At 46.5% G+C, this 26342-nt stretch overlaps 1 protein-coding gene across 2 annotated transcripts in view; it reads left to right on the forward strand.

Moving 5' to 3' along the window:
* The first annotated feature begins 4971 nt into the window (after positions 1-4971).
* The window catches only part of SMARCB1 (SWI/SNF related, matrix associated, actin dependent regulator of chromatin, subfamily b, member 1), a 52254-nt gene continuing 30883 nt past the window's right edge, over positions 4972-26342 (forward strand). Inside the window, exons 1-4 of one of the 2 annotated variants that reach the window (XM_063912988.1) lie at positions 4972-5173; positions 5726-5846; positions 7317-7446; positions 8274-8411. In XM_063912988.1, coding sequence (XP_063769058.1) covers positions 5039-5173; positions 5726-5846; positions 7317-7446; positions 8274-8411 — 524 coding nt within the window. In that variant the 5' untranslated portion in view covers positions 4972-5038. The remainder of the gene's footprint in view (positions 5174-5725; positions 5847-7316; positions 7447-8273; positions 8412-26342) is intronic. The other variant, XM_063912989.1, reaches the window with a different exon arrangement.

The following is a 26342-nucleotide window of genomic DNA, read 5'->3' on the forward strand; positions in this document are numbered from 1 at the left end:
TTGTGACTTATTTGGAGAAAAGTGCTACAGTATATAGATAAAATTGCTATTACAATGGATGCAGAATGCGCTACTTTTTACCGTTTATGATCCTTCATCTGTTTTAAAACAATTCCTGTGTACACTGAAGAGTTGTTTATCATAGGGATCAGTTATCCTTTAATTTAAGGCAATTAGCGCACTCTTCGTGTCAGTGTGAATAGTGTATTTTTTAGAAAAAGTGCTCATGTATTAAATGATTTCCTCAGTGAAAACATGGACACCATATTTGTTTTAAGTAAATATTTGTGCAGAATACATACTATAAATACCTCTCCAATAGTCAATGCTGAGTGCAAATTAAATATAAATCAGCCAAACAAAGTATACAGAAAAGAAGAAGAGTTACAGTTATTTCTTTATTAAGTTATTTATACAGTGCACACATATTACACTTTTCAGAGAATGTTAGTTACACACATACAGACACACAGGCTAATTTTTTTTTTTGTCAAAAGCCAATTCATCTAGCAGAGTGTTTTTGTATCCCATGCAAGAGTTCCGATGCAGCCGATGCAGGAAAGGAAATACTGTCAAGAAGGGTATACAGTAGTTGCCAAGCGACTCAGTTGCCAGGGTCAATTCCAAGTTTCAAAGATTTGCCCTTGGATATTCATATTCTGGGAAATGTCTCTATTTTTCAACATTGACAAACTGTACTGTAAAATTTCTTTTTTGTGTGTGTGTATATTAGATACAATTCTTAAAATCTATGTCTAAAGGTGCCCACACACTACAACAACTGAGGGGTACTAATTTTGAGCAGCTCCAACAGATATGGAGGAATGTGCCATCAGACGTACTACATCACCAACACAGGGGGGAGATTTCTGGGTGCATTTTAAGACGAGTAGGGACATAATACCATCTATAAAATAATGTATATGCTTTTTCCTTCACATGCACACAGATAGAGTTTGAGGCAATATTAGAGTATATGCCAGTCCAATCCTCATTATCTAGAGTTCCCCCCCAAGATCAGTCTCCCAAGCCTTTCATGGGTGTCTCTATCTTCCGGGAGTGAGGGGAGCAATAAAGTGTATACAGTAGAAATAAGCACTTTAGGAGGCATCCCACGGAGAGCTAGGCCCTCCACAGTGGCGAGAGACCTATGAGTAAGTTGTGATGCTATCGTGGAATGGAAATGCCAAATTTGCAAGTATTGGAAAAAAGATTTATGAGGAACTGAGAATTTGGACTGGATGTCCAACAACGTAGGGGATGAGACGTCCTGAGTAATGTAATTCAGCAACCTAATTCCATCATTCTGCTAGCATGTAAAAGCAGTTGAAGAATATCCCTGACAAAAGGTTGGATTGTCGAACACTAGCTCTCCCAACCTAACCCCCTCCCCCCGCCTTCGGGTCACTGCGACCCGCGGGAGGGACAGAAACCAATTAGCGTGACTGTCCCACTGTATTCAGGACAGCTGGGAGGTATGCAATCGGCCATTTACTCCCAAACACTGGAAAATGGACAATCCTTGTCGTTTAGAAAAAAATTGGTTAAATCACAGATGATAAAGCTTCCATTTGTGCCTGTCCAATTCAGAAACAGAGCCTATCATATGAGGCTGGTCATGCTGTAACCACGCTAGTCAAGTTAGCAACTTTGTAGCCATGTGTTAATAAAATAATAATAATAATAATATTGTGTATAATAAATAATATATAAAATAAAATTTATAGAATAAAATTCATAATACTAAAGCCATGTTTATGAAAAATAGAGGTTCAATTATAATAAATATGATAAAGTATGATATATATATATATATACACACACACACACACACACACACACACACACACACACACACACACACACACACAGAGCTGTTTTGTTGTAAACCAAGTAGATTAAAGCTTTGCTGCACGAGACAAGTGCAGCTGTTTATAGGGTATGGCTGTAGTGGGTCCCCAGTGCTGAGTGCTGCGCGCTGAGTAGTAATAGTCTGCAAGGGCAGCAAAAACAGTCCTCAATCCGTCAGTCTGTTTCCACACGCCGCTTGAGGAACAGTCTGCCGGGTGGGAAGGTGGGTCCCTCGCGCCCGCTGCACTGACCGCGAGCCGCTGGAGGTGAGAGATGCGCGGATTGGCGGTGGGGACGAGAAGCCACCAATAGGAGTTTGCCGGTCAGCGCGAGCCTCACTAATTAGAGACATAAAAGTGGGCTCCTCAGCGCTGATCGGCAGACTGCAGATCCCTCGGTCAGAGCGCTGCTCCTGCTTGCTATCCTCGCCAATAAGATCTGTACATTGGGCGGTGGACTGTGGCCAGCACCGAGCAGAATCCTGGATACAGGCGCATTGGGTGGCACTGTTGATGTTTCCCTGGCTGCCACTCACTCTCGCTGTAAACATTGAGTGAGCGGCAGGGAGACTGATGCAGCTACGTCCTATGCATGCCTATCGGTACTATAGCGCTGATCATAGCTGCACTTACAGCCACTTCACTTGCTGTAAACATAGAGTGGACTGTGGGGAAGACTTATGAGGCAGCAAGCTATGTACTGGGAGGAGCTAGGTACACCACGGTATCTCCGTCTGCCGCAACTATCCGCTGTAAACATTATCAGCAGACAAAGGGAGAGGGCCATTAGGTGTTAACGCCATACAAAGCTCAACCAGGTTAAACCATCAGAAGTTCGGCCGATCATCCTCCTGCAGCAGTGAAAGATAGAGAGCTAAGTGTAGCCGGGACCAAGCGACCGACGACAGAGTTGAGGGAGAGATAGAGTCGGCAGTAACATTGTCGGCATGTACCAGGTCAAAGTATTGTAAAGCCGTTTCAGAGAAAGCTGTGAGCCCAGATATTCGTGGATGGATGAGAACTAAAATTTGCATTCACCTGCAATACCTACAGACACTTAAGCTATGATATGCCACCAGCTTATCTTGAACTTTGACATTGAATGGGCTGCATTTAAGGACTGTAGAGCACTAGTACACAGAAGTTACAAGCCAAATACACAGACATATTCATTACAACGAGCAGAACTATCTGGCATCCAGTTACAATATAAGGAGTGATTTTCCAGTATATTACACAGATAAGTAACATTACACAGATGGTAACATTAAAAGACACATTAATTGTATCAGTGCTGTCTGGCTCAACAAAGTAACTATAGATTCTGGGAGCACTGCCAGACTGTCTACACATATTGGATACAGGAGTAAAGGAAACAAGATTGATACAGATACTGTTTGGCTAGGTGAGAGTAATTTACCCTGTGGAAACCACCCAGTCATCATAACAAGTTCTACGGGAGTATGTATAAATCCAATCAGCATACTTATCTCCAAAATAAGATTGGAAAGGGTTCAGCACACAAGTTGACGTATTGAACAGCAGCAAAGGATATGCCCTTATAATTATATACCTATATATCCATAAGATATTGAGATTTGAATACAGTTTTGCAGATTGCTGAATAATAACCCTACACTGATGTTTATTGAAAAACATACTTTATATTAATATAAGGGTAGTATAAAAATGTATGTATTTTCCCACAGTCATTAACTTTACTAATTTATATGTATATGAAGGGGTGTCATTAGGGAGGCCAATCCCGGGCCGTTTTTTCAATCCCGGGATTCGGGATTGAAAAACGCTCAATCCTGTGTTTCCCAGGATCCCGGGATTACAGTAGGGATCAGTGAAAAAGGGTGTAGGGAGCAGCACTGGAGGGTAGGTGGTGGTGCGGGAGGGTGTAGGTAGTGGCGCGGAAGGCAGGAACGGTGTAGGTAGTGGTGCCGGAGAGTGTAGGTAGCTGGGCGGGAGGATGTAGGTAGCGGTGCGAGAGGGTGTAAGTAGCTGGGCGGGAGGATGTAGGTAGCGGTGCGAGAGTGTGTAGGTAGCGGGGAGGGTTGGTAGCGGCGCGGGAGGGAGGCTGGGTGTAAGTAATATCACTTACTATCAGGTGGACGGCAGCCATGGGCACACTGAACGCGGCGGCATTTCAAATGAAGCGCCGGCCGCCAGCCAACCAGAGCTGGCGGACCGGCAGCCAATCAGAGAAGCGGCCGCAGCAGTCGCTCCTGAGTGGCTGCCGCTGCTGCGGCAGCTTCCCTGATTGGCTGCCGGTCCGCCAGCTCTAATTGGCTGGCGGCCGGCGCCACATTTGAAGTGCCGCCGCGTTAAGTAGCATTACTTACACACCCACCCTCCCGCGCATGCGCCGTGTAATCCCGTGAATCCCGGGTTTGGATGCTCCAATCCCGGGATTCAAATCCCGGCATTTTTAGGCCCAAATCCCGGGATCCCGCCGATCCCGATCCCGGGATTGGCCTCCCTAGGTGTCATGCATGACTTGTAAAACCAGGTGTCCACCTAGGAGTATACAGTACTACAGTAGCTACAGCACCTTAAAGGTAAAGGTAATTTTTTGTATTGCATGCAGAAAACCTGTATATGCCATGAGGGTAGAATTAGAAGGTAAAGTGTAACCTATAAATTGTATCATACTGTTATATTACTATCCATGTGGTACTATATTACTTTATTCTAATTAAATACTATCACATTTAATTAAAGCACTAGTAGATGGAGTGTGATTAATTTATTTAGCATAGGGAATAAATAGAATCTATTGGCTGTCCTGTCCCAAGCCAGCTCTGTGAAGTATAGAAAACTAGGACTTTAAGTTAAGCTTGGGTACAGTTAAGCACAGTGTACTGAAAGTATAGTAGCAAATAATATACCTTTATATACGTAACCAAGGGTTACAACTTGTATTTCAAATTTCTTTTATCAGCGATACTCCATTCACAATAAATGTACTATAGTAGCGTTTTTCAGCTAACAATGTGGCAAAGGGAATACCAACCCATTGATGTTACTACAACAACCGTACCATAACATGTAGACGCTGCACGGCGTGCACGGTGAGCAGGGAGCGCGCAGACCTAGCGTCACGCAACCACGCAGCTCCACGCACGCTCATTGCAGCGTCCTGGATTGCGCATGCGCTAAGACCTGTTGATACTTCGCGCATGCTCGGTGCGGCGAGCCCGGCGCTGGGTCTGGGAAACGGCAAGATGATTATGGCGCTGAGTAAAACGTTCGGCCAAAAGCCGGTGAAATTCCAATTAGAGGAAGATGGGGAGTTCTACATGATCGGCTCCGAGGTGTGTGACCGGGGAGATGGGGGTCGCAGCCAGGAGCAGCAGCTGGAGCTCTCTGCAGAGAGCAGGGCCTGAGACAAAGGGGCAGGAGGGAGGGTGCACAGAGGAAGGAGTGCTAGACAATAATACAGTATGGGGGGGACGGTGCATATAAGGGGGGTAAAATGGGGTTATTGCATGCATTCAGTAGGACCCAGTCCCCCTATCCGAGAATGTTGTGCTCCATGTCTTCAAATATGTTTTCCAATTACTGTAACCTGGACCAGTGAAGAAACTATAGAGAAAAATACACTTAACACTGATTTTACTCTGCACAAGTTACTGCAAGTGGGAGGTGAGTTTGGGGAAAAATAAAAGCTCAAGTTGAAGTCCTGTTGTATAGAATATTAGAGATCATATTTGTTGTTACAAAAATTGGGTTTTAGAATGAGTGTCCTAGTGATTATAGTACATGAGAAACACTAACCACTCTGTCCAATGCCTCGTATCATACAAATGTTACGTCTGAAACTGGTATATAAGAAGCACGACTGATTCATGTGTTCCTGTTCACAGGTGGGGAATTACCTGCGCATGTTTAGGGGCTCCCTGTACAAGAGGTATCCTTCCCTCTGGAGACGCTTGGCCACAGTTGAAGAAAGGAAGAAAATTGTAGCCTCCTCGCATGGGAAGAAATGTAAATGATGCTTTGTGTTTGTTTTTAACTGGTTAGTCAGGGAATTATTTGCAACAAGTGTCCCTAGCACACGTTCCATCACACACTGATTCCCAACCCTGGCATGGGAGGATCTGGGAATTGTTGGCAATCAGTCACAGATGCATGTCTCCCATCATGTTATGTAGCAGATTGCTTGGATAGTTTTGTCATTTTTAACTTCAGCAGCAAAATAGGTACAAGTCATTGTATTCTCAGTACTGCCTAAATATTTACCTCTAAATTTTACTGAACACAGGCCCCCTAATTTTATGTCTGCAACATATATAGGTTAGTTTACCACCTGATTTGTTTTTCTTTCTCTTGTAAATATCCTAAATCCAAGTGTTGCTGTCAGATAGCAGAGGTATATACGTGGGGCATAGAAAATAATGCTTACATCAAGCTGTAATGCATTTACGACTTGTGAATTGAGCGCAAGTGACGTTTGTGTTTTGTTAAGCCGGGTACACACTAGGTGATATGCTCCATGAGTGATATTGCCTAATGTTTTCCCTACCCTCCCGGGTGGCCAATATAGGGCGTACACACTGAACGATATTGCTAACGATATCCTTCAGTGACATCACCCCGCCGCAGGCCCGAACATGCAGTTTTGGCTGACATAGCCAAAATTGAGCTGAGTGCACAGATGACAGCAATATCGTTAACGACCCATGGGAGCGCGCCTCATTAACTATATAGTGCGTATACACTGGGCAATATTACAAACAATGTTGCTCAAAAGGGTGAAAATGAGTGATATCGTTTAAAATAGTGCATCGTGTGTACCCAGCTTAAAAAAAATTGCCAAGCCCTGTATTAGACACTGTGTCCATGCACATTGAATTTAGAGAGAGCTTGGGAACAAGCACCAGCATTTTGCTGTCCACAATGTAATTATTGACATTGTAACCACCAATAGCACTTTTCCCTATCTATGCAAAGATGTTTCCCTACAATTGAGATTGTTGATCTACATGTGAAATTGTTGTATACAGGTTGAGTATCCCATATCCAAATATTCCGAAATACAGACTTTTTTGAGTGAGATAGTGAAACCTTTGTTTTTTGATGGCTCAATGTACACAAACTTTATTTAATACACAGTTATTAAAAATATTGTATTAAATGACCTTCAGGCTGTGTGTATAAGGTGTATATGAAACATAAATGAATTGTGTGAATGTACATACACTTTGATCAATGCACAAAGTTACAAAAAATATTGGCTAAAATTACCTTCCGGCTGTGTGTATAAGGTTTATATGTAACATAAATGCATTCTGTGCTTAGACTTGGGTCCCATCGCCATAATATCTCATTATGGTATGCGATTATTCCAAAATATGGAAATATCCGATATCCAAAATACCTCTGGTCCCAAGCATTTTGGATAAGGGATACTCAACCTGTACTGTCTTTTTTAATATGGTGTTTTTCCATATCTAGACCATGGATACACAACCTTGGCTACCAGTGTTACCCTATTAAAAGCTTCAGAAGTGGAGGAGATTCTTGACGGGAATGATGAAAAGTACAAAGCTGTCTCTATTAGCACGGAGCCTCCAACTTACCTCAGGTGAGGGACATTTTGATATTGGTGAATGTTTTTTTTTCCTGTTCCAGACCTCCCCAAAATCATGTTAATTTAGCCACAAAACAACAAATCCATTGGTTTCCTTTTGAAAAAGAACACAGTTTAGGAACTCAAAATAAATATAATGTACATAATATTTTTTAGAGAGAATGCAAAAGATAGGCACTCGCCAAAAGAATGCAATTGTGTCATAGTTCCAGAATAAAGGTAGTATAATCAAAGCAGAAGATGGCACTCAGGAAATTGCAATAAACATTTGTATTAATTAAGTGTGAATCCAACGCATCTGAGTCAAGTGAGGAATATTGTAGTTTGAATTGTCCTGTAATAAGTATCCAGCTTGTTTTATTTTACTATTGTTTATCACATTATTGATGGACATACTGTCGTGACCTTCAGTAATCAATTTGAGCTGGTAACAAACAAGACAACATTGTAGTAGAATTATTGTTATTGCATATTCACTATTAAACATATAGTTAAATTGCTAAAGCATAGTAAGGAAGGGCCTCTCTGAACTTGCACACTTTGTAAATGCTGTAGCATTTCTGAAATGAGTAGCAGTTCTGAAATGCAATGGATTACAGTGATAATGAAGGAATCCAATATATCAGCCCCTAATTATTTTGTAGGTTGTGTATTTAATTCCAATTTTTTACAGTTGTATAGAAATCAGCATTGTTGGCATCACCTGGCAAATGTTAGATAACCCTTTCTTTTTAACTTTTCAAACCGTACATATACGCTAAACTTTTGTGCCAGTTACATTTTGGATATGTCTTTCATCTATTTTGTGTTTCTGTCTATAGGGAACAGAAAGCAAAAAGAAACAGCCAGTGGGTCCCAACACTGCCCAACAGCTCCCACCACTTGGATGCAGTGCCCTGTTCTACTACTATAAACAGAAACCGTTTGGGTCGTGACAAGAAAAGGACCTTCCCTTTGTGGTGAGATTTGCATTCAGTTGCTTACACATGTATCCATACTATCTGATGTGCTAGATTTAACTTATAGTGTACATTCACTGTTGTGCAAAAGTGGAAAGCCCTTCTGCTCCACAGGAGGTTTCTGTCCTCCCTGAGCTCGCCTTAGGACACCTGCGTTACGGTTTGACAGGTGTACCGCACCAGTCAAACTCCCAACCTGCCACTGTCCCCATTATTGCACTTGTAGCACCTAAATAGACAGGGTTTAGCCGCAAATAGTCCTGGTTAGGGTGCTCACACCACTTGCACATTGTTATTGCCATCTCAGGAAGCGGCGAGAAGAAATGATCCCTTTGGCGCATTCGCCCATACAGAGCAACAATTGAATTGCTCTGTTCGGCACCCATTGGGAAAAACAATTGAATTCCCCCCAAAAGTATATTTAAAATTGGATTACCTGTCCTTTAAACGACTGCATCGTTGTCCTTCCATAACCCTTTCTGGTAAAGTGTTTTTAATAACTGAGGGACTTAGTAGAAAAGTGGCACATGCCACAAAGTGGCATTAGCCCCTAAATTTGTCTTAACACATAATACCAGGTATTTGTATTTTGCTGCTGGTGAGCAATAGGCCCATGCCATTAAGTTAGAAGTTAGTGGAGTAGACGCTAGATGGCAGAAGCTACTTGATGGCAGCAACAATTCAAAATCCATGTAGAACTGAAATCCTTTCATATTATGAAATCATTCTGCTGTATAGTGTTAGAAAATAGGCCTTATCAAATGTACCAAGTGTACATAATTTTTTTTTTTTTTGTGTAAACTGTTTTTTATTAATTAAAGCAGCAGACAAAACATTACAGCAATACTTTTCCAAAAAAAGAAGGGGGGGGGACAAAAAACATTGCATATCAGCACGCTACACATAGAGCGCCCAAAGTATGAAAATAACATGTCTGCTTTGCTTACAACATCCGAACTTATAAATGAGGAACATTTTAACAAAACAGCATAGAAAAATGGGAAAGAGGAGAAAGGAAGAGAAGAAAGAAGAAAGAAAAGAGGGGGAAATTTAGAACAGGTAGAGTCAGGGGTGAGTGTCTGGGACGGGTTGTTTGGGGGACGGAGGGGGGTTCTCCCTCAATTGAGGGTCTGAGACATATTAGAAAGATATCATAATCGGAATTTGAATATAAGTATAAATATGAGGTGGGTTATGTCACCATGTAGGATCGATACAAAGATGAGTCCTTAAAATCGTACCAGGGAAACCAGATAGCTGTAAAGTTAACGGTTTTCCCAGATGAGAAGGAGACAAGGTCTTCCATATCTAAAAAGTAATCGATCTTTGTGAACCATAATTTAATCGAGGGTGGTGAGATGGATCTCCAAAGAATTGGAACAACCGCTTTTGCTGCGTTGCTAAGATGTCTCAACAGGGAGTGTTTGTAGGAGTGTGTTTGTGCGGAGGTGTGATTGAGGAGCCAAAAACCCGGGTCTTTCGGGATCTAATCTCCCACTATCTGTTCGGAACACTTGAATACCTCTGCCCAAAATGGAGTTATCAGAGGGCAGTCCCACCAAATGTGTATAAAACTCCCTGGGACATTTTTACATCTCCAACACAGATTCGAGAGAGAGGGAAACATTTTATTGAGAACAAGAGGAGTCCTATACCACCTATATATAAGTTTATAGAGGGTCTCTAATGTCGATAGGCATAGAGAACTCGCCTGGGCGTTGTTGAATACGGAATCCCAGTTAATCTGCGTGGGTAGCCCTGCCAATTCTCTCTCCCAGGAAGCTATGAAGGTAGGAGGTTGCGGGAAAAAGTTTTCCATGATAAGCGCATAGATATGCGAGATAGTATGTGTGGGAGAACTAGGAGAAGTGCATAGTCTTTCAAACCCAGTGAGATCCCTAGTTATGTCAGGGAGGTTCTTAGAAGATGATATGAAATGATGAACCTGCCGGAACCTCCAAAACTCAGCACTATGAAGGTTCCAAGAAGACTGAACATCTGAAAAGGAGCGCACCCTACCCGAGCTCACCAGCTGACCGACTCTAAAAATCCCAGCTTCCGCCCATGGAGCAAAAGCTGTCCCGTGAAGACCTGGAGCAAATTCGGAGTTATGGAGAAGGGAGGTTAGGGGGGACCATTTGGAGGATATATGGTTCTGGGATCTCAGCGTGGCCCATAATTTAAGCGTGGGGGAGACCGTGGGGTGTGTAACCTTCGGAAGGGTAGGAAGCCAAGGTGCTATTTCAATATAATGTGGAAGACAGCCCTCCTCTAGCAGGACCCATTGTTTTCGGTCTTTAGCACGCGTCCATTCCAGAATCCTATTCAAATGTACTGCGTGGTAGTAGTTAGAAATATGTGGGAGTTGTTGCCCCCCTTGATGTTTTCTCCTAAATAAAATGTCGTGTTTAAACCTAGGTGTCTTACGTCCCCAAACAAACGCGCAAATAAGATTCTGGACGTCTCGGAGCCAAAGTAGGGGGATGTGTATCGGAAGGGTCTGGAGAAAGAATAGTATCCTAGGGAGGGCGTTCATTTTGACAACGTTAATCCTGCCGAACCAAGACAGTCTTAGTTTCTTCCATTTCTGGAAGTCTAGGCGCAGCCTGGCCAGTAAGGGGTTAAAATTTAGGGAGAATAATTTAGATAAATCGTTGGTCAGTAACACCCCCAAGTATTTTAATTTGTGGTCGTGCCAGGTAAAGGGGAAGGCATGTTTCAGACCCTCTACTATATCAGGAGGAGTAGTTAAATTCATGGCAATAGATTTGGAATAATTTATTTTGAAGTTAGAGAGGGCTCCAAACTTCTCAAATTCTACCATCAAGTTCGGCAAAGAAGTGACCGGTTTTGAGATTATAGCAAGTAAGTCATCGGCGTATAAAGCCAGTTTGTATTCAGTCCCCTTCACCAGCAAGCCCGAGATATTCGGGTTAGCCCTAATGCTTCGAGCTAATGTTCCCATGCAAAGAACAAAGAGCAATGGAGATAGTGGGCAGCCCTGTCGCGTGCCATTGGAAATAGGAAAGGAATCGGAAAGGGAGCCATTAATCCTAATTTTGGCAGACGGGGAAGTATAAAGAGATAGGGTTCTGTGAAGACAGGTGTTACCGAGCCAAAGATGCTTCAGTATACCAGCCAGAAAGTCCCAGTCCACTCTGTCAAATGCTTTTTCAGCATCGGTCGACAATATGACTGATGGGGATGAAAGCTGGCCTGCATAGTGAATCATGTTGAGCACTTTAGAGGTGTTATCTCTAGCCTCTCGGCCTAAAACAAATCCAGCTTGATCTCCATGTATCAGACCAGGTAATAATAGTTTAAGGCGGTTTGCAATCAGTTTGGCAAAAAGTTTTATGTCTATATTTAATAGTGAAATTGGCCGATAACTGGAGCAAAGACTAGGGTCTTTACCCTCCTTGGGTAGAACTGCAATATGGGCTTCGAGAGATTGTGGGGAGAAAGGCGATTGTTCTGATACAGTGTTGAAGGCTCTCGTGAGTAGAGGGACTAATTTCTTTTTTAAAGCTTTATAATAAGCAATGGTATAGCCATCCGGGCCGGGACTCTTGCCGTTGGGAGAGGATTCAATAACTTTCTGAACCTCCTCAGTAGAAAAAGGGGCATCTAGATCCTCCACTTCTTTTATGGATAGCGTGGGGAAGTCTAAGGTCCGTAAATAGTCAGCTATGGCTGTTTGATGGGACAACTTGTCAGGTCTTCCGGTCGGACCAGAAAGGTTATACAGAGTGGAATAATATGCCCTAAAGGCCCTAGCGATGTGAGGTGTCTCATGTTGGGACTGTCCGTGATTATTATTTCTCTGACGTCCTAGTGGATGCTGGGGACTCCGAAAGGACCATGGGGGATAGCGGCTCCGCAGGAGACTGGGCACAAAAGTAAAAGCTTTAGGACTACCTGGTGTGCACTGGCTCCTCCCCCTATGACCCTCCTCCAAGCCTCAGTTAGATTTTTGTGCCCGAACGAGAAGGGTGCTCACTAGGTGGCTCTCCTGAGCTGCTTAGTAAAAAAGTTCAAGTATAGGTTTTTTATTTTCAGTGAATCCTGCTGGCAACAGGTTCACTGCACCGAGGGACTAAGGGGAGAAGAAGCGAACTCACCTGCGTGCAGAGTGGATTGGGCTTCTTAGGCTACTGGACATTGGCTCCAGATGGACGATCACAGGCCCAGCCATGGATGGGTCCCAGAGCCGCGCCGCCGGCCCCCTTACAGAGCCAGAAGACTGAAGAGGTCCGGAAAATCGGCGGCAGAAGACGTCCTGTCTTCAATAAGGTAGCGCACAGCACCGCAGCTGTGCGCCATTGCTCTCAGCACACTTCACACTCCGGTCACTGAGGGTGCAGGGCGCTGGGGGGGGGCGCCCTGAGACGCAATAAAAACACCTTATATGGCAAAAAATACATCACATATAGCTCCTGGGCTATATGCATGTATTTAACCCCTGCCAATTTTTCCTTAAAAAAGCGGGAGAAAGGCCGCCGAGAAGGGGGCGGAGCCTATCTCCTCAGCACACTGGCGCCATTTTTCCTCACAGCTCCGTTGGAGGGAAGCTCCCTGACTCTCCCCTGCAGTCCTGCACTACAGAAACAGGGTAAAACAAGAGATGGGGGGCACTAATTTGGCAGATAAATCTATATAGCAGCTATATAAGGGAAAAACACTTATATAAGGTTATATATATATATATATATATATATAATATATATATATATATATAGCGCTCTGGTGTGTGCTGGCAAACTCTCCCTCTGTCTCCCCAAAGGGCTAGTGGGGTCCTGCCCTCTATCAGAGCATTCCCTGTGTGTGTGCTGTGTCGGTACGTTGTGTCGACATGTATGAGGAGAAAAATGGTATGGAGGCGGAGCAATTGCCTGTAATAGTGATGTCACCCCCTAGGGAGTCGACACCTGACTGGATGGTCTTATGGAAGGAATTACGTGATAGTGTAATGGAAGACTGTTGACGACATGAGACAGCCCGCAAATCAGTTATTACCTGTACAGGCGTCTCAAACACCGTCAGGGGCTCTAAAGCGCCCGTTACCTCAGATGGTCGACACAGACCCAGACACGGACACTGACTCCAGTGTCGACTGTGAGGAAACAAACGTATTTTCCAGTAGGGCCACACGTTACATGATCACGGCAATGAAGGAGGTTTTGAACATTTCTGATACTACAAGTACCACAAAAAAGGGTATTATGTGGGGTGTGAAAAAACTACCCGTAGTTTTTCCTGAATCAGATGAATTAAATGAGGTGTGTGATGAAGCGTGGGTTTCCCCCGATAAACTGCTAATTTCTAAAAAATTATTGGCATTATGCCCTTTCCCGCCAGAGGTTAGGGCGCGTTGGGAAACACCCCCTAGGGTAGATAAGGCGCTCACACGCTTATCAAAACAAGTGGCGTTACCGTCTCCTGATACGGCCGCCCTCAAGGAGCCAGCTGATAGGAAGCTGGAAAATATCCTAAAAAGTATATACACACATACTGGTATTATACTGCGACCAGCAATCGCCTCAGCCTGGATGTGCAGTGCTGGGGTGGCTTGGTCGGATTCCCTGACTGAAAATATTGATACCCTGGACAGGGACAGTATATTATTGACTATAGAGCATTTAAAGGATGCATTTCTATATATGCGAGATGCACAGAGGGATATTTGCACTCTGGCATCAAGAGTAAGTGCGCTGTCCATTTCTGCCAGAAGAGGGTTATGGACGCGACAGTGGTCAGGTGATGCGGATTCCAAACGGCATATGGAAGTATTGCCGTATAAAGGGGAGGAGTTATTTGGGGTCGGTCTATCGGACCTGGTGGCCACGGCAACGGCTGGGAAATCCACCTTTTTACCCCAGGTCACCTCTCAGCAGAAAAAGACACCGTCTTTTCAGGCTCAGTCCTTTCCTCCCCATAAGAGCAAGCGGGCAAAAGGCCACTCATATCTGCCCCGGGGCAGAGGAAGGGGAAAAAGACTGCAGCAGGCAGCCTCTTCCCAGGAACAGAAGCCCTCCCCCGCTTCTGCCAAGTCCTCAGCATGACGCTGGGGCCTTACAAGCGGACTCAGGCACGGTGGGGGCCCGTCTCAAGAATTTCAGCGCGCAGTGGGCTCACTCGCAAGTGGACCCCTGGATCCTGCAGGTAGTATCTCAGGGGTACAAATTGGAATTCGAGACGTCTCCCCCTCGCCGGTTCCTGAAGTCTGCTTTACCAACGTCTCCCTCCGACAGGGAGGCGGTATTGGAAGCCATTCACAAGCTGTATTCCCAGCAGGTAATAATCAAGGTACCCCTCCTACAACAGGGAAAGGGGTATTATTCCACGCTGTTTGTGGTACCGAAGCCGGACGGCTCGGTGAGACCTATTTTAAATCTGAAATCCTTGAACACTTACATACAAAGGTTCAAATTCAAGATGGAATCACTCAGAGCAGTGATAGCGAACCTGGAAGAAGGGGACTATATGGTGTCTCTGGACATCAAGGATGCTTACCTCCATGTCCCAATTTGCCCTTCTCATCAAGGGTACCTCAGGTTTGTGGTACAGAACTGTCACTATCAGTTTCAGACGCTGCCGTTTGGATTGTCCACGGCACCCCGGGTCTTTACCAAGGTAATGGCCGAAATGATGATTCTTCTTCGAAGAAAAGGCGTCTTAATTATCCCTTACTTGGACGATCTCCTGATAAGGGCAAGGTCCAGAGAACAGTTAGAGGTCGGAGTAAAACTATCTCAAGTAGTACTACGACAGCACGGGTGGATTCTAAATATTCCAAAATCGCAGCTGATTCCGACGACACGTCTGCTGTTCCTAGGGATGATTCTGGACACAGTCCAGAAAAAGGTGTTTCTCCCGGAGGAGAAAGCCAGGGAGTTATCCGACCTAGTCAGGAACCTCCTAAAACCAGGCCAAGTGTCAGTGCATCAATGCACAAGGGTCCTGGGAAAAATGGTGGCTTCTTACGAAGCGATTCCATTCGGCAGATTCCACGCAAGAACTTTTCAGTGGGATCTGCTGGACAAATGGTCCGGATCGCATCTTCAAATGCATCAGCGGATAACCCTGTCTCCAAGGACAAGGGTGTCTCTCCTGTGGTGGTTACAGAGTGCTCATCTTCTAGAGGGCCGCAGATTCGGCATTCAGGACTGGGTCCTGGTGACCACGGATGCCAGCCTGAGAGGCTGGGGAGCAGTCACACAGGGAAAAAATTTCCAGGGCTTGTGGTCAAGCATGGAAACGTCACTTCACATAAATATCCTGGAACTAAGGGCCATTTACAATGCCCTAAGTCAGGCAAGGCCTCTGCTTCAGGGTCAGCCGGTGTTGATCCAGTCGGACAACATCACGGCAGTCGCCCACGTAAACAGACAGGGCGGCACAAGAAGCAGGAGGGCAATGACGGAAGTTGCAAGGATTCTTCGCTGGGCGGAAAATCATGTGATAGCACTGTCAGCAGTGTTCATTCCGGGAGTGGACAACTGGGAAGCAGACTTCCTCAGCAGACACGACCTCCACCCGGGAGAGTGGGGACTTCACCCAGAAGTCTTCCACATGATTGTGAACCGTTGGGAAAAACCAAAGGTGGACATGATGGCGTCCCGCCTCAACAAAAAACTGGACAGATATTGCGCCAGGTCAAGGGACCCTCAGGCAATAGCTGTGGACGCTCTGGTAACACCGTGGGTGTACCAGTCAGTGTATGTGTTCCCTCCTCTGCCTCTCATACCCAAGGTACTGAGAATCATAAGAAGGAGAGGAGTAAGGACTATACTCGTGGCTCCGGATTGGCCAAGAAGGACTTGGTACCCGGAACTTCAAGAGATGCTCACGGAAGACCCGTGGCCTCTACCTCTAAGAAAGGACCTGCTCCAGCAGGGACCCTGTCTGTTCCAAGACTTACCGCGGCTGCGTTTGACGGCATGGCGGTTGAACGCCGGATCCTGAAGGAAAAAGGCATTCCGGATGAAGTCATCCCTACCCTGATCAAAGCCAGGAAGGATGTAACTGTGCAACATTATCACCGTATTTGGCGTAAATATGTTGCGTGGTGTGAGGCCAGGAAGGCCCCTACAGAGGAATTTCAACTGGGTCGTTTCCTGCATTTCCTGCAAACAGGACTGTCTATGGGCCTAAAATTAGGGTCCATTAAGGTTCAAATTTCGGCCCTGTCGATATTCTTCCAAAAAGAACTAGCTTCAGTTCCTGAAGTTCAGACGTTTGTCAAGGGGGTACTGCATATACAGCCTCCTTTTGTGCCTCCAGTGGCACCTTGGGATCTCAATGTAGTTTTGGGGTTCCTAAAATCACATTGGTTTGAACCACTCACCACTGTGGACTTAAAATATCTCACATGGAAAGTGGTAATGCTGTTAGCCCTGGCTTCAGCCAGGCGTGTCTCAGAATTGGCGGCTTTATCCTATAAAAGCCCTTACCTAATTTTTCATACGGACAGGGCAGAATTGAGGACTCGTCCCCAATTTCTCCCTAAGGTGGTTTCAGCGTTTCACTTAAACCAGCCTATTGTGGTACCTGCGGCTACTAGGGACTTGGAGGATTCCAAGTTGCTGGACGTAGTCAGGGCCCTGAAAATATGTTTCCAGGACGGCTGGAGTCAGAAAATCTGACTCGCTGTTTATCCTGTATGCACCCAACAAGCTGGGTGCTCCTGCTTCTAAGCAGACTATTGCTCGTTGGATTTGTAGTACAATTCAGCTTGCACATTCTGTGGCAGGCCTGCCACAGCCAAAATCTGTAAAAGCCCATTCCACACGAAAAGTGGGCTCATCTTGGGCGGCTGCCCGAGGGGTCTCGGCTTTACAACTTTGCCGAGCAGCTACTTGGTCAGGGGCAAACACGTTTGCTAAATTCTACAAATTTGATACCCTGGCTGAGGAGGACCTGGAGTTCTCTCATTCGGTGCTGCAGAGTCATCCGCACTCTCCCGCCCGTTTGGGAGCTTTGGTATAATCCCCATGGTCCTTTCGGAGTCCCCAGCATCCACTAGGACGTCAGAGAAAATAAGAATTTACTTACCGATAATTCTATTTCTCATAGTCCGTAGTGGATGCTGGGCGCCCATCCCAAGTGCGGATTGTCTGCAATACTTGTACATAGTTATTGTTACAAACATCGGGTTATTATTGTTGTGAGCCATCTTTTCAGAGGCTCCTCTGTTATCATGCTGTTAACTGGGTTCAGATCACAAGTTGTACGGTGTGATTGGTGTGGCTGGTATGAGTCTTACCCGGGATTCAAAATCCTTCCTTATTGTGTACGCTCGTCCGGGCACAGTATCCTAACTGAGGCTTGGAGGAGGGTCATAGGGGGAGGAGCCAGTGCACACCAGGTAGTCCTAAAGCTTTTACTTTTGTGCCCAGTCTCCTGCGGAGCCGCTATCCCCCATGGTCCTTTCGGAGTCCCCAGCATCCACTACGGACTATGAGAAATAGAATTATCGGTAAGTAAATTCTTATTTTTTTTTTTTTTTTAAATCTGTTTATTGGTAAAGAGAAAAAAATACAAGTGTAACACACACATTGTACACAACAACTGTACAGCGACAGTAGTAATTATGACAATATCATTTCTTAGGATGTAAAGGAATGTTCGTGATTATTTTTAATTGTGTGAATAAAAGTAAGAGCACGTTGCTCTCTAAGGGCTTTGGCTAGTAATTTCCCAGGTTTGTTGCCCCATTGGTAGTATCTGCTACGGCACTTCCGATAAGAAAACTTAACTCTATCAGAGAGTAGCTTATTCAGATCTGCCCTAGCGGCTTCGAGATCAGCATAATACTGTGGGGATTGGGATTTCTTGTGTAAAAGCTCGAGAGATTGTATTTTAGACAATAAGTCACCTCGAAATTTCTGCCTTTGCTTTTTGCGGAAGGATCCCACCTGGACACAAACCCCCCTAATGACACATTTGTGTGCTTCCCAAACTGAGACTTTAGAAATGTCATCTAAGTCATTGGTACAGATATAAGAATCTAAAGCTTCGTCGATTCGAGACCGACAGTCTGCGTCCTGCAAAAAAGTGTAGTTAAAACGCCAGGACCATTGGCGATGTGCATTGGGAGGCAAGCGTAAAGTGAGGTTAACTGGGGCATGATCTGACCACACAATCTGTCCTATAGAGGCATCAGAAAGGAGGTGTAAGTGCCGGTGGCCCAGAAACAAGTAATCAATTCTGGAATATGTCTGATGTGGGTGTGAGAAAAAGGAGTAATCTATCTCAGTAGGATGTGTCAGTCGCCATGTGTCAATCAGCTGATGGTCGAGCAGGGCGCGCCTCATTCCCCTATGCTCTCTCTCCGGCCTGCAGGAGATCTTTTTAGAATTGTCCTGGCTGGGATCTAGGGTCCAATTTAGGTCACCTCCCATCACCACCACCCCCCTCCAGGAGAGGTTCCGCAATATCTAGAACTGAGAACAAAAAGGAAGGTTGTTTAGCGTTGGGAGCGTATATATTCAAGAAAGAAAACCGCTGACCGTGTATGTCGCATTTCACCAGCAACCCCCTACCCTCAGCTATTCTATGGGAGGAAACATTAAGGACAGGCAGGTAGCGAGCCAGTAATATAGCCACGCCCAATGTCTTACCAGCAGAATTATTAGACAGGAAAACATGAGGATAATAGTGACATTTTAGGGACGGCACGTGTCCCATCTTGAAATGTGTTTCCTGAATAAAAGCAACGTCAACTTTCTCTTCCCTAAGCCATTTAAGAAGTTTAGACCTTTTCTCAGGAATATTTAACCCTTTGACGTTAAGGGTAGTTACATGTAGATCATTCACCCCCATTGTCAGGCGGGCCTAAGTGCTTCACAATAGTCTTCCCTACGTCAGACACTGGGGGAGGGGAAGGAAGAGCGGCAAGGGAAGGAAATAGAAAAAAAGGGAAAGTAGAGAAAAGAAGAAAAAAAGATGCAGCGTGGAAAACCACGCCGTAAAGTACTTTGATATTAAACAGAAATAATAATACTACAAAAAGGACTGCTGCAAAAAGGACAGGAGCGGAATCCTGCCGACTCCCGGTCCAAAGAAACAGGGGATGCAGCATAGTGGGGGTCCTACGGGGGGCCTAGGACAACGACCATCCACAAGATATAATCTAAACAAGTATATAGTATTACCGAGGTGTGCACAAATGAAACAAAAAATAAAAATATGAAATCTTATATAAAAGTGTACATATAATCTTTAAGCTATCAAACCTGGTTTCATGTAGGCTGATCAATTGTGTATATGAGTATCGTCACCCACACAATAAATACAGCATGAGAGAAAAAGGACAAAAAAAAATATATAAAAAAATTCCTAAATAACATATCGATGATACCTCATCCCTTATCTATGAAACCATAACAACTGTAAACTTTTATAAAGTTACAAGAACCGATCTCACGTGTGAGCAACACATAGCACAATTTAAGAGAGAGAGAACTCAGTGCATAACATGGGTAGCAAGAAAATTCACGTCCGCTCGGGACGAGACGTCTCATTCAGGGAGGTTCTGAAGAACGTGAACCATGAGTGGTTCCCCGCGTCCGTGGGGAACGTACTTGCTGCCACGCGTCGTCTGGAGGGAGCACAACAGGTAGGACCGGTAGGTGGTGAAGGCGTCCCAATCTGGTAACGGTACCGGAGGAATTCCCAAGATCGTGAAGAAGGCCTGTAAGTCCGAAGGTCTGGAGAGACTTGCGACTTTGCCACCATGAGAGACCTGGAGGGAGAAAGGGAAGCCCCATCTATATTTCAGCTCGAGTTTCCTGAGAGAGTCTGTAAGAGGCTTCAAGGCTCGACGTTGTTGTAAGGTCGACCAGGCAAGGTCAGGAAATATCTGGATCTTGTCCCCTTGAAAGTCAATGCTATCCAGCTGACGGGCCGATCTCATTATTTCCTCTTTTTGGACATAATAATGGAGCCTGCAAATCACGTCTCGTGGTCTGTCAGATGGTAAGCCGCGGGGACGGAGGGCTCGGTGAGCTCTATCAAATATGATGTCCTTGTTCGGATCCAGGTCAATAAGTTCTCCAAATATCGTAGTTAAGGCCGCTGTCAGGTCAGCCTGTTGAACGCTCTCAGGTAGGCCCCTGACTCTAATATTATTTCGCCGACCGCGATTATCCATATCCTCAATACGTGATTTTAGAAATGAGATATCGTCCCGTTGATGTGATAGCACCTCCCGAAATTTAGTCAGAGAATACACATTAGACGATTCGTGGCGTTCTAGGACATCGACACGGGTCGCAACTTGGGACATATCTTGTCGGAGCGCTGTCACTTCCTGAGTGATGGTGGAAAGCAAGCGAGTCTCCAAGGCTGAGAAATCATGCTTCGTGGGGAGTGACTTTACATGAGACAATATCTCGCTTATCTCCGCAGACAGAGAGAGGGCCTGTGGAGGCAACGGAGTCTCGGGAGATGACATGTCGACCACCGGGCCGTGTAGATTCGGAGAGGTCGGGACAGTAGAGGAAGTTGCGGGGATTGAGGTTGGAGTGGTTAAGAACTGACGTAGGTCCGACGAATGTCGGTTCGCAGGGGATGGGATCGCGTCCGGCTTTCTTTATCCCTCTCACCACGAGATCGGTCTTCAAATTAGTTAGTGCAGCATTACACTTTCATAGAACCTCGGCAATTATAAGAACATGCGGACCGTCGCCGTGCAAGAGCCCCCACGTGGTCTTAGGGCGGCATCACGCAGGCAGACGCATAGTTATGAGACAAAACTACTGATCTGAGTGTGGATCTTGGACGCCGTGCGCCAGAGAGTATACGGCCGCAACACCACTCCCCAGGCTCGGTGACCCACTTGTTATGAGCAGCAACAGTATTGATTCTGCTATGGCTCTGGTGACTGCAGGGAGCCAACTGGTCTGGGTGGGTAATGCGCTGGGAACAGCGTGTGGGTAGCAGAGAGGTTACTATCATGCCACCTATATAAATTGCAGTGCAGCACACAGCTCCCTGATCACCCCTCTCTCCCCGCTGGAGCCCCACTAACCAGAAATCCAAGGTGTGTGTTCACTTCCTGGGCCCAGCGGGGGAGAGACCAAAGGGAGCAGCTGATCAGCGGAAACGGCCGCCGGGCGCCTCACAGCTCCGTCCCGCTCCGCGATGTCCGGGGCTCACAGGCTGCGGTGAAGGTAGGCAGCGGGTAGCGGGGAATGTCTCCCGGCCGCGGCAGGCGGCAATGTAGTAGTCTGGGGTCCTGGAGGAGTTCGCGGCACGATCCGGACGATGCTGGAGCTGCCGCCGGGCTGGGGAAAAAAATCAAGGCCCCGGCTTTTGGTATCCCCGTAGGCCGCAATCCGCAGGAGCGGTTAAAACCACTCCCCGACTCCGCGGCACAAACGGGGGCACAGCAGGGGGGAGCAGGAGGAACAGGGGAGCTGTTGAAGGCACAAAGGAGCCCGGAGAGCAGGTTTATAGAAAGGGAGAAGCCCCGGGTCTCAGGAGCTCATTCTGTATGTGACTGCTTCCATCAGCAGCCAGATCACGCCCCCCCGTACATAATTTTTGTTGTTGTTCATTTCCACTTCACGTTTTTAACGTTAGACAATGCAAATTTGCAATTGATTTCTGTGCACAAGAAATATTAGTCCGTTTTATCATTGCACATCTGTATGTTGCATTGATGGGTTGGGCTCGAAATGCCATTGGTCAGAATATATATAAGATAAATACCTTTCCCCAATGGCCCCCTAACCCTCCCTTCCTGCTGCCTAAACCTAACCAAACCCCCCCCCCCCCCCCCCCCCCCCGCTGCAGCCTAACCCTCCCAGGGGTGCCTTTTAACTAACCCTCCTGGGGGTGCCTAAACCCCCCTCTGCAGCCTAACCCTCCCCCCGCGGCCTAAACCTACCCTCTTCCCCCACCCCCTTTGCAGCTTACCTCTCCGGCGGCCCGGCAGTATGTCGGTCGGGATCCCGGGTGTTGGGATGCTGGCGCTGGGATTGTGATCTCAGTCGGCGCTGGCATTCTGAGCTGTATCTGGATCATGTACCTAGTTAATAAATTAAGACTACTAGCAAATGAGGAACAAAAATGAGTAAATATTGGATGTACAGAAAATATAGCTGGTGAGTCAGGCAATGTTCATGTGTTAATCACTGTTGACAAACTTAGTGGTCTATGTGCAAAATACTTATTTGTAAGCCAAAATTTCTAGTGTGTATGGGCATCTTAATTTATCAGATGTTAGGGACTACTGGCATGAAATCCTATCTACCAAGGATGCTAGTTAAAACATGACTAACAACAGTGGTAATACAGTGCTTCATCACCATAACTCAGTAGTTCCAAAACGCAGTACTCAAGGCACCCCAACAGTCCAGGTTTTAAGGATATGCATTCTTAGGCACAGGTGACTTAATTAGAATCTCCGTCAGTTTGATATGCCATCAGTGTACCAGCAGGGATAGCCCTAAAACCTGGCGTATCACAAATACCTGTGATAGCTGGTTGCTGGATGTCTCATGCCATCCATACCTGGGCGACTCAAATTCAAGAGGGCCTTGCGGGGGGATATGCCCCTGGTCACTACGGTGACCCTCATTAAACACATTCAAGACACTGCACACATGCTGTGTGACTCTCTCAAGGAAATAGGCACTATTAATGCTAGAACTACTACCATGGCAGTGTCGGCGCGCAGAGCTATGTGGCTGCGTCAATGGATTACGGACACGGATTCCAAGTGCAGTGTGGAGTCTCTTCCTTTCTCAGGGGAGTGGCTCTTCGGGGTTGAGTTGGATACATGGATTTGTAAGGTTACTGCGGGTAAATCCACGTTTCTTCCCTCTGTGGCCCCACCGGCTAGGCGTTCCTACCCGGGGCCGTCTACCCAGTCCTTTCGGACCACTAGATTCAGGCCAAGAGCCAGAGGTGCCTCCAATGCGGCACGAGGCACCAGAGGTAAGACTAGAAAACCAGCTGCTGCTTTTTCCCAGGAGCCAAGCACCAGTTCAGCTTCCAAAAAAGCCTCAGCATGACTGTGCCTCCCCACCCCGCGAGGATCTCGAGGTGGGAGCTCATCTACGTCTCTTCAGCCGCATCTGGGAAGGCTCCTACCAGGATACCTGGGTAAAGGACCTCATTTCCCAGGGCTACGAGCTGGAGTTCGACAGCGCTCCTCCCCAACGATTTTTCAAATCAGGCTTACCAGTTTTGGAGGATACACGGGTTACGCTGCAACAGGCTATCCTAAAGTTGGTCCAGTCCCAGGTTATTGTTCCAGTACCACTACTGCAACAAGGAAAGGGTTACTACTCCAACCTGTTTGTGGTACCGAAACTGGACGGTTCGGTAAGGCCCATTCTGAATTTCAAATCCTTGAACGCTTACCTCAAGGTTTTCAAGTTCAAGATGGAATCCTTGAGGGCAGTGATTGCGGGCCTGGAAGAACGGGAGTTCATGGTATCGCTGGGTATATAAAGGACGCTTATCTCCATATCCCGATATGGCCGCCTCACCAAGCTTACCTGCGGTTTGCCCTCCTGAACGATCACTACCAGTTCCTGGTGTTACCCTTTTGGCCTGTCCACAGCTTTGAGGGTCTTTACGAAGGTGATGGCGGAGATGATGTTCAAACTCCCGGGTCCAGGGGGTCAATGTTGTCCCTTATCTGGACGATCTCTTGATAAAATCAAGATCCAGGGAGCTTTTATTGCTCCATATAGACCGCATTATTCAACTTCTGTCGCACCATGGGTGGATCCTCAATTTACAGAAGTCCCACCTGGAGCCAACTCGGCGGCTCCTGTTCCTGGGAATGTTACTGGATACTGTGGCCCAGAAAGTGTTCCTCCCAGAGGACAAAGCGAGAACACGTCAGGAGATGGTCCGAATGATCCTCCGGTCTACGTGAATATCCATCCATCTTTGCATAAAATTGTTGGGGAAGATGGTAGCCTCATCCGGTATGGAAGGTTCAATGCCAGAACATTTCAATTGGATCTCCTGAGCAAGTGGTCCGGACCACATTTTCAGATGCACCGGATAATACGGCTGTCACCTCAGGCCAGGATTCCTTCCTGTGGTGGCTGCAGTGCTTCAACCTACTGGAAGGTCGAAGATTCAGGATTGGATCCTCCTCACGACGAATGCAAGTCTGAGGGGATGCGGAGCGGTCACCCAAGGGGCTCAGTTCCAAGGCAGATGGTCAACCCATGAAGCCCTTCTTCCAATCAACATTCTAGAACTGCGGGCGATCTACGATGCTCTGCTTCAGGCCTCCCCTCTGCTCAGGGATCGGGCGATACAAGTCCAGTCGGACAACACCACGGCAGCGGCTTACATAAATCGGCAAGGAGGGACCAAAAGCGCAGCCTGCATGCGAGAGGTGTTAAAATACTCCTCTGGGCAGAAAGAAACGCAAAAGTGATGGCCGGCATCTGCATTCCGGTGGTGGACAACTGGGAATTGGACTTCCTCAGCCGCCGCGATCTCCACCCGGCAGAGTGGGGTCTCCACCACCAGGTGTTTCAACAGATCATCCACTGGTGGGTCTGCCCACAGATAGACTTGATGGCTTCTCGACTCAATAAGAAGCTTCCCTGGTATTGTTCAAGAACCAGGGAACCTCATGCGAGGGCAGTAGGCACGCTGGCGTCTCCTTGGCCTTATCGGTGGTCTACCCATTTCCTCAGATTCCGTTGCCCCCGAGGGTGCTCAAACGAATAAGGAATCGGAGTCCAGGCAATTCTGATTGCCCCGGATTGGCCTCGGAGGGCGTGGTACGCAGATCTTCTTGACATGTCCATCACAGACCCTTGGCCTCTGCCACTGAGAAAAGATCTTCTGCAACAAGGACCCGTTCGTCTACCCGGACTTACGGCGACTTCGTTTGATGGCTTGGAAGTTGAGCGAAACATACTAGCTCGCAAAGGCATTTCTAAGAAGGTTATTGCAACCATGGTTCAGGCCAGAAAACCTGTAACGTCAAAGCACTATCATCATATATGGAGGAGATATGCCTCCTGGTGCGAGGAACGCACATATCCGCCTGCAGAGTTCCACTTAGGTCATCTCTTACGTTTCCTGCAGGCTGGTGTGGATAAGGGCTTACGTCTGGTGTCCCTTAAGGTCCAGATTTCAGCTCTCTCAATTTTCTTCCAGAAGAAGTTGACAGTGTTGTCAGAAGTTCAGACCTACTTGCAAGGAATTCTCCACATACAACCTCCATTTGCGCCACCCTGGGACTTGAATGTGGGTTTGGAATTTCTACAGTCCTCCTGGTTTGAACCTTTGACGGTAGAAGACAAGTACCTCACGTGGAAGACGGGATGTTACTGGCCCTAGCTTCTGCTAGGCGTGTCTCCGAATTGGCGGCCTTATCGTGTAAAAGTCCCTACTTGGTCTTTTAAAAGGACAGAGCTGAGCTCGGGTCTAGACAGTTCCTGCCGAAGGTTGTCTTTGCATTTCACTTGAATCAACCGATTGTAGTCCCGTCGAGTTCTGGTACATCTGCTCCTCCGGAGTCGTTAGATGCTGTGTGAGCCTTGAGGATCTATGTCAAGAGACTGGCTCGGATCAGAAAGACTGATTCCTTGTTCGTGCTATATGATGCGCAGAAAAAAGGGTTGCCCTGCTTCTAAGCAGTCCATTGCTCGTTGGATTAGGTTGACTATCCAACAGGCCTATGTGTCAGCAGTCTTGCCCGTTCCACAGTCTCTGAAGGCCCACTCTATAAGATCAGTGGGGTCTTCCTGGGCGGCTGCCCGTGGAGTCTCGGCCGAGCTGCTACCTGGTCGGGGAAGAACACCTTTGTGAAGTTCTGCAGGTTTGATACCCTGACCAAAGAGGATACCCAGTTTGGGCAGGTGGTACTAAAGGCGTCTCTGCAGGGGGCGTGGCCTGGACGAGCATGGAGTAGCACCTGAACTGTGCAGCTCTCCTGCC

The sequence above is a fragment of the Pseudophryne corroboree genome, chromosome 1 (genome assembly GCF_028390025.1).
Source record: "Pseudophryne corroboree isolate aPseCor3 chromosome 1, aPseCor3.hap2, whole genome shotgun sequence".
In the NCBI taxonomy this organism is placed as follows: Eukaryota; Metazoa; Chordata; class Amphibia; order Anura; family Myobatrachidae; genus Pseudophryne; species Pseudophryne corroboree.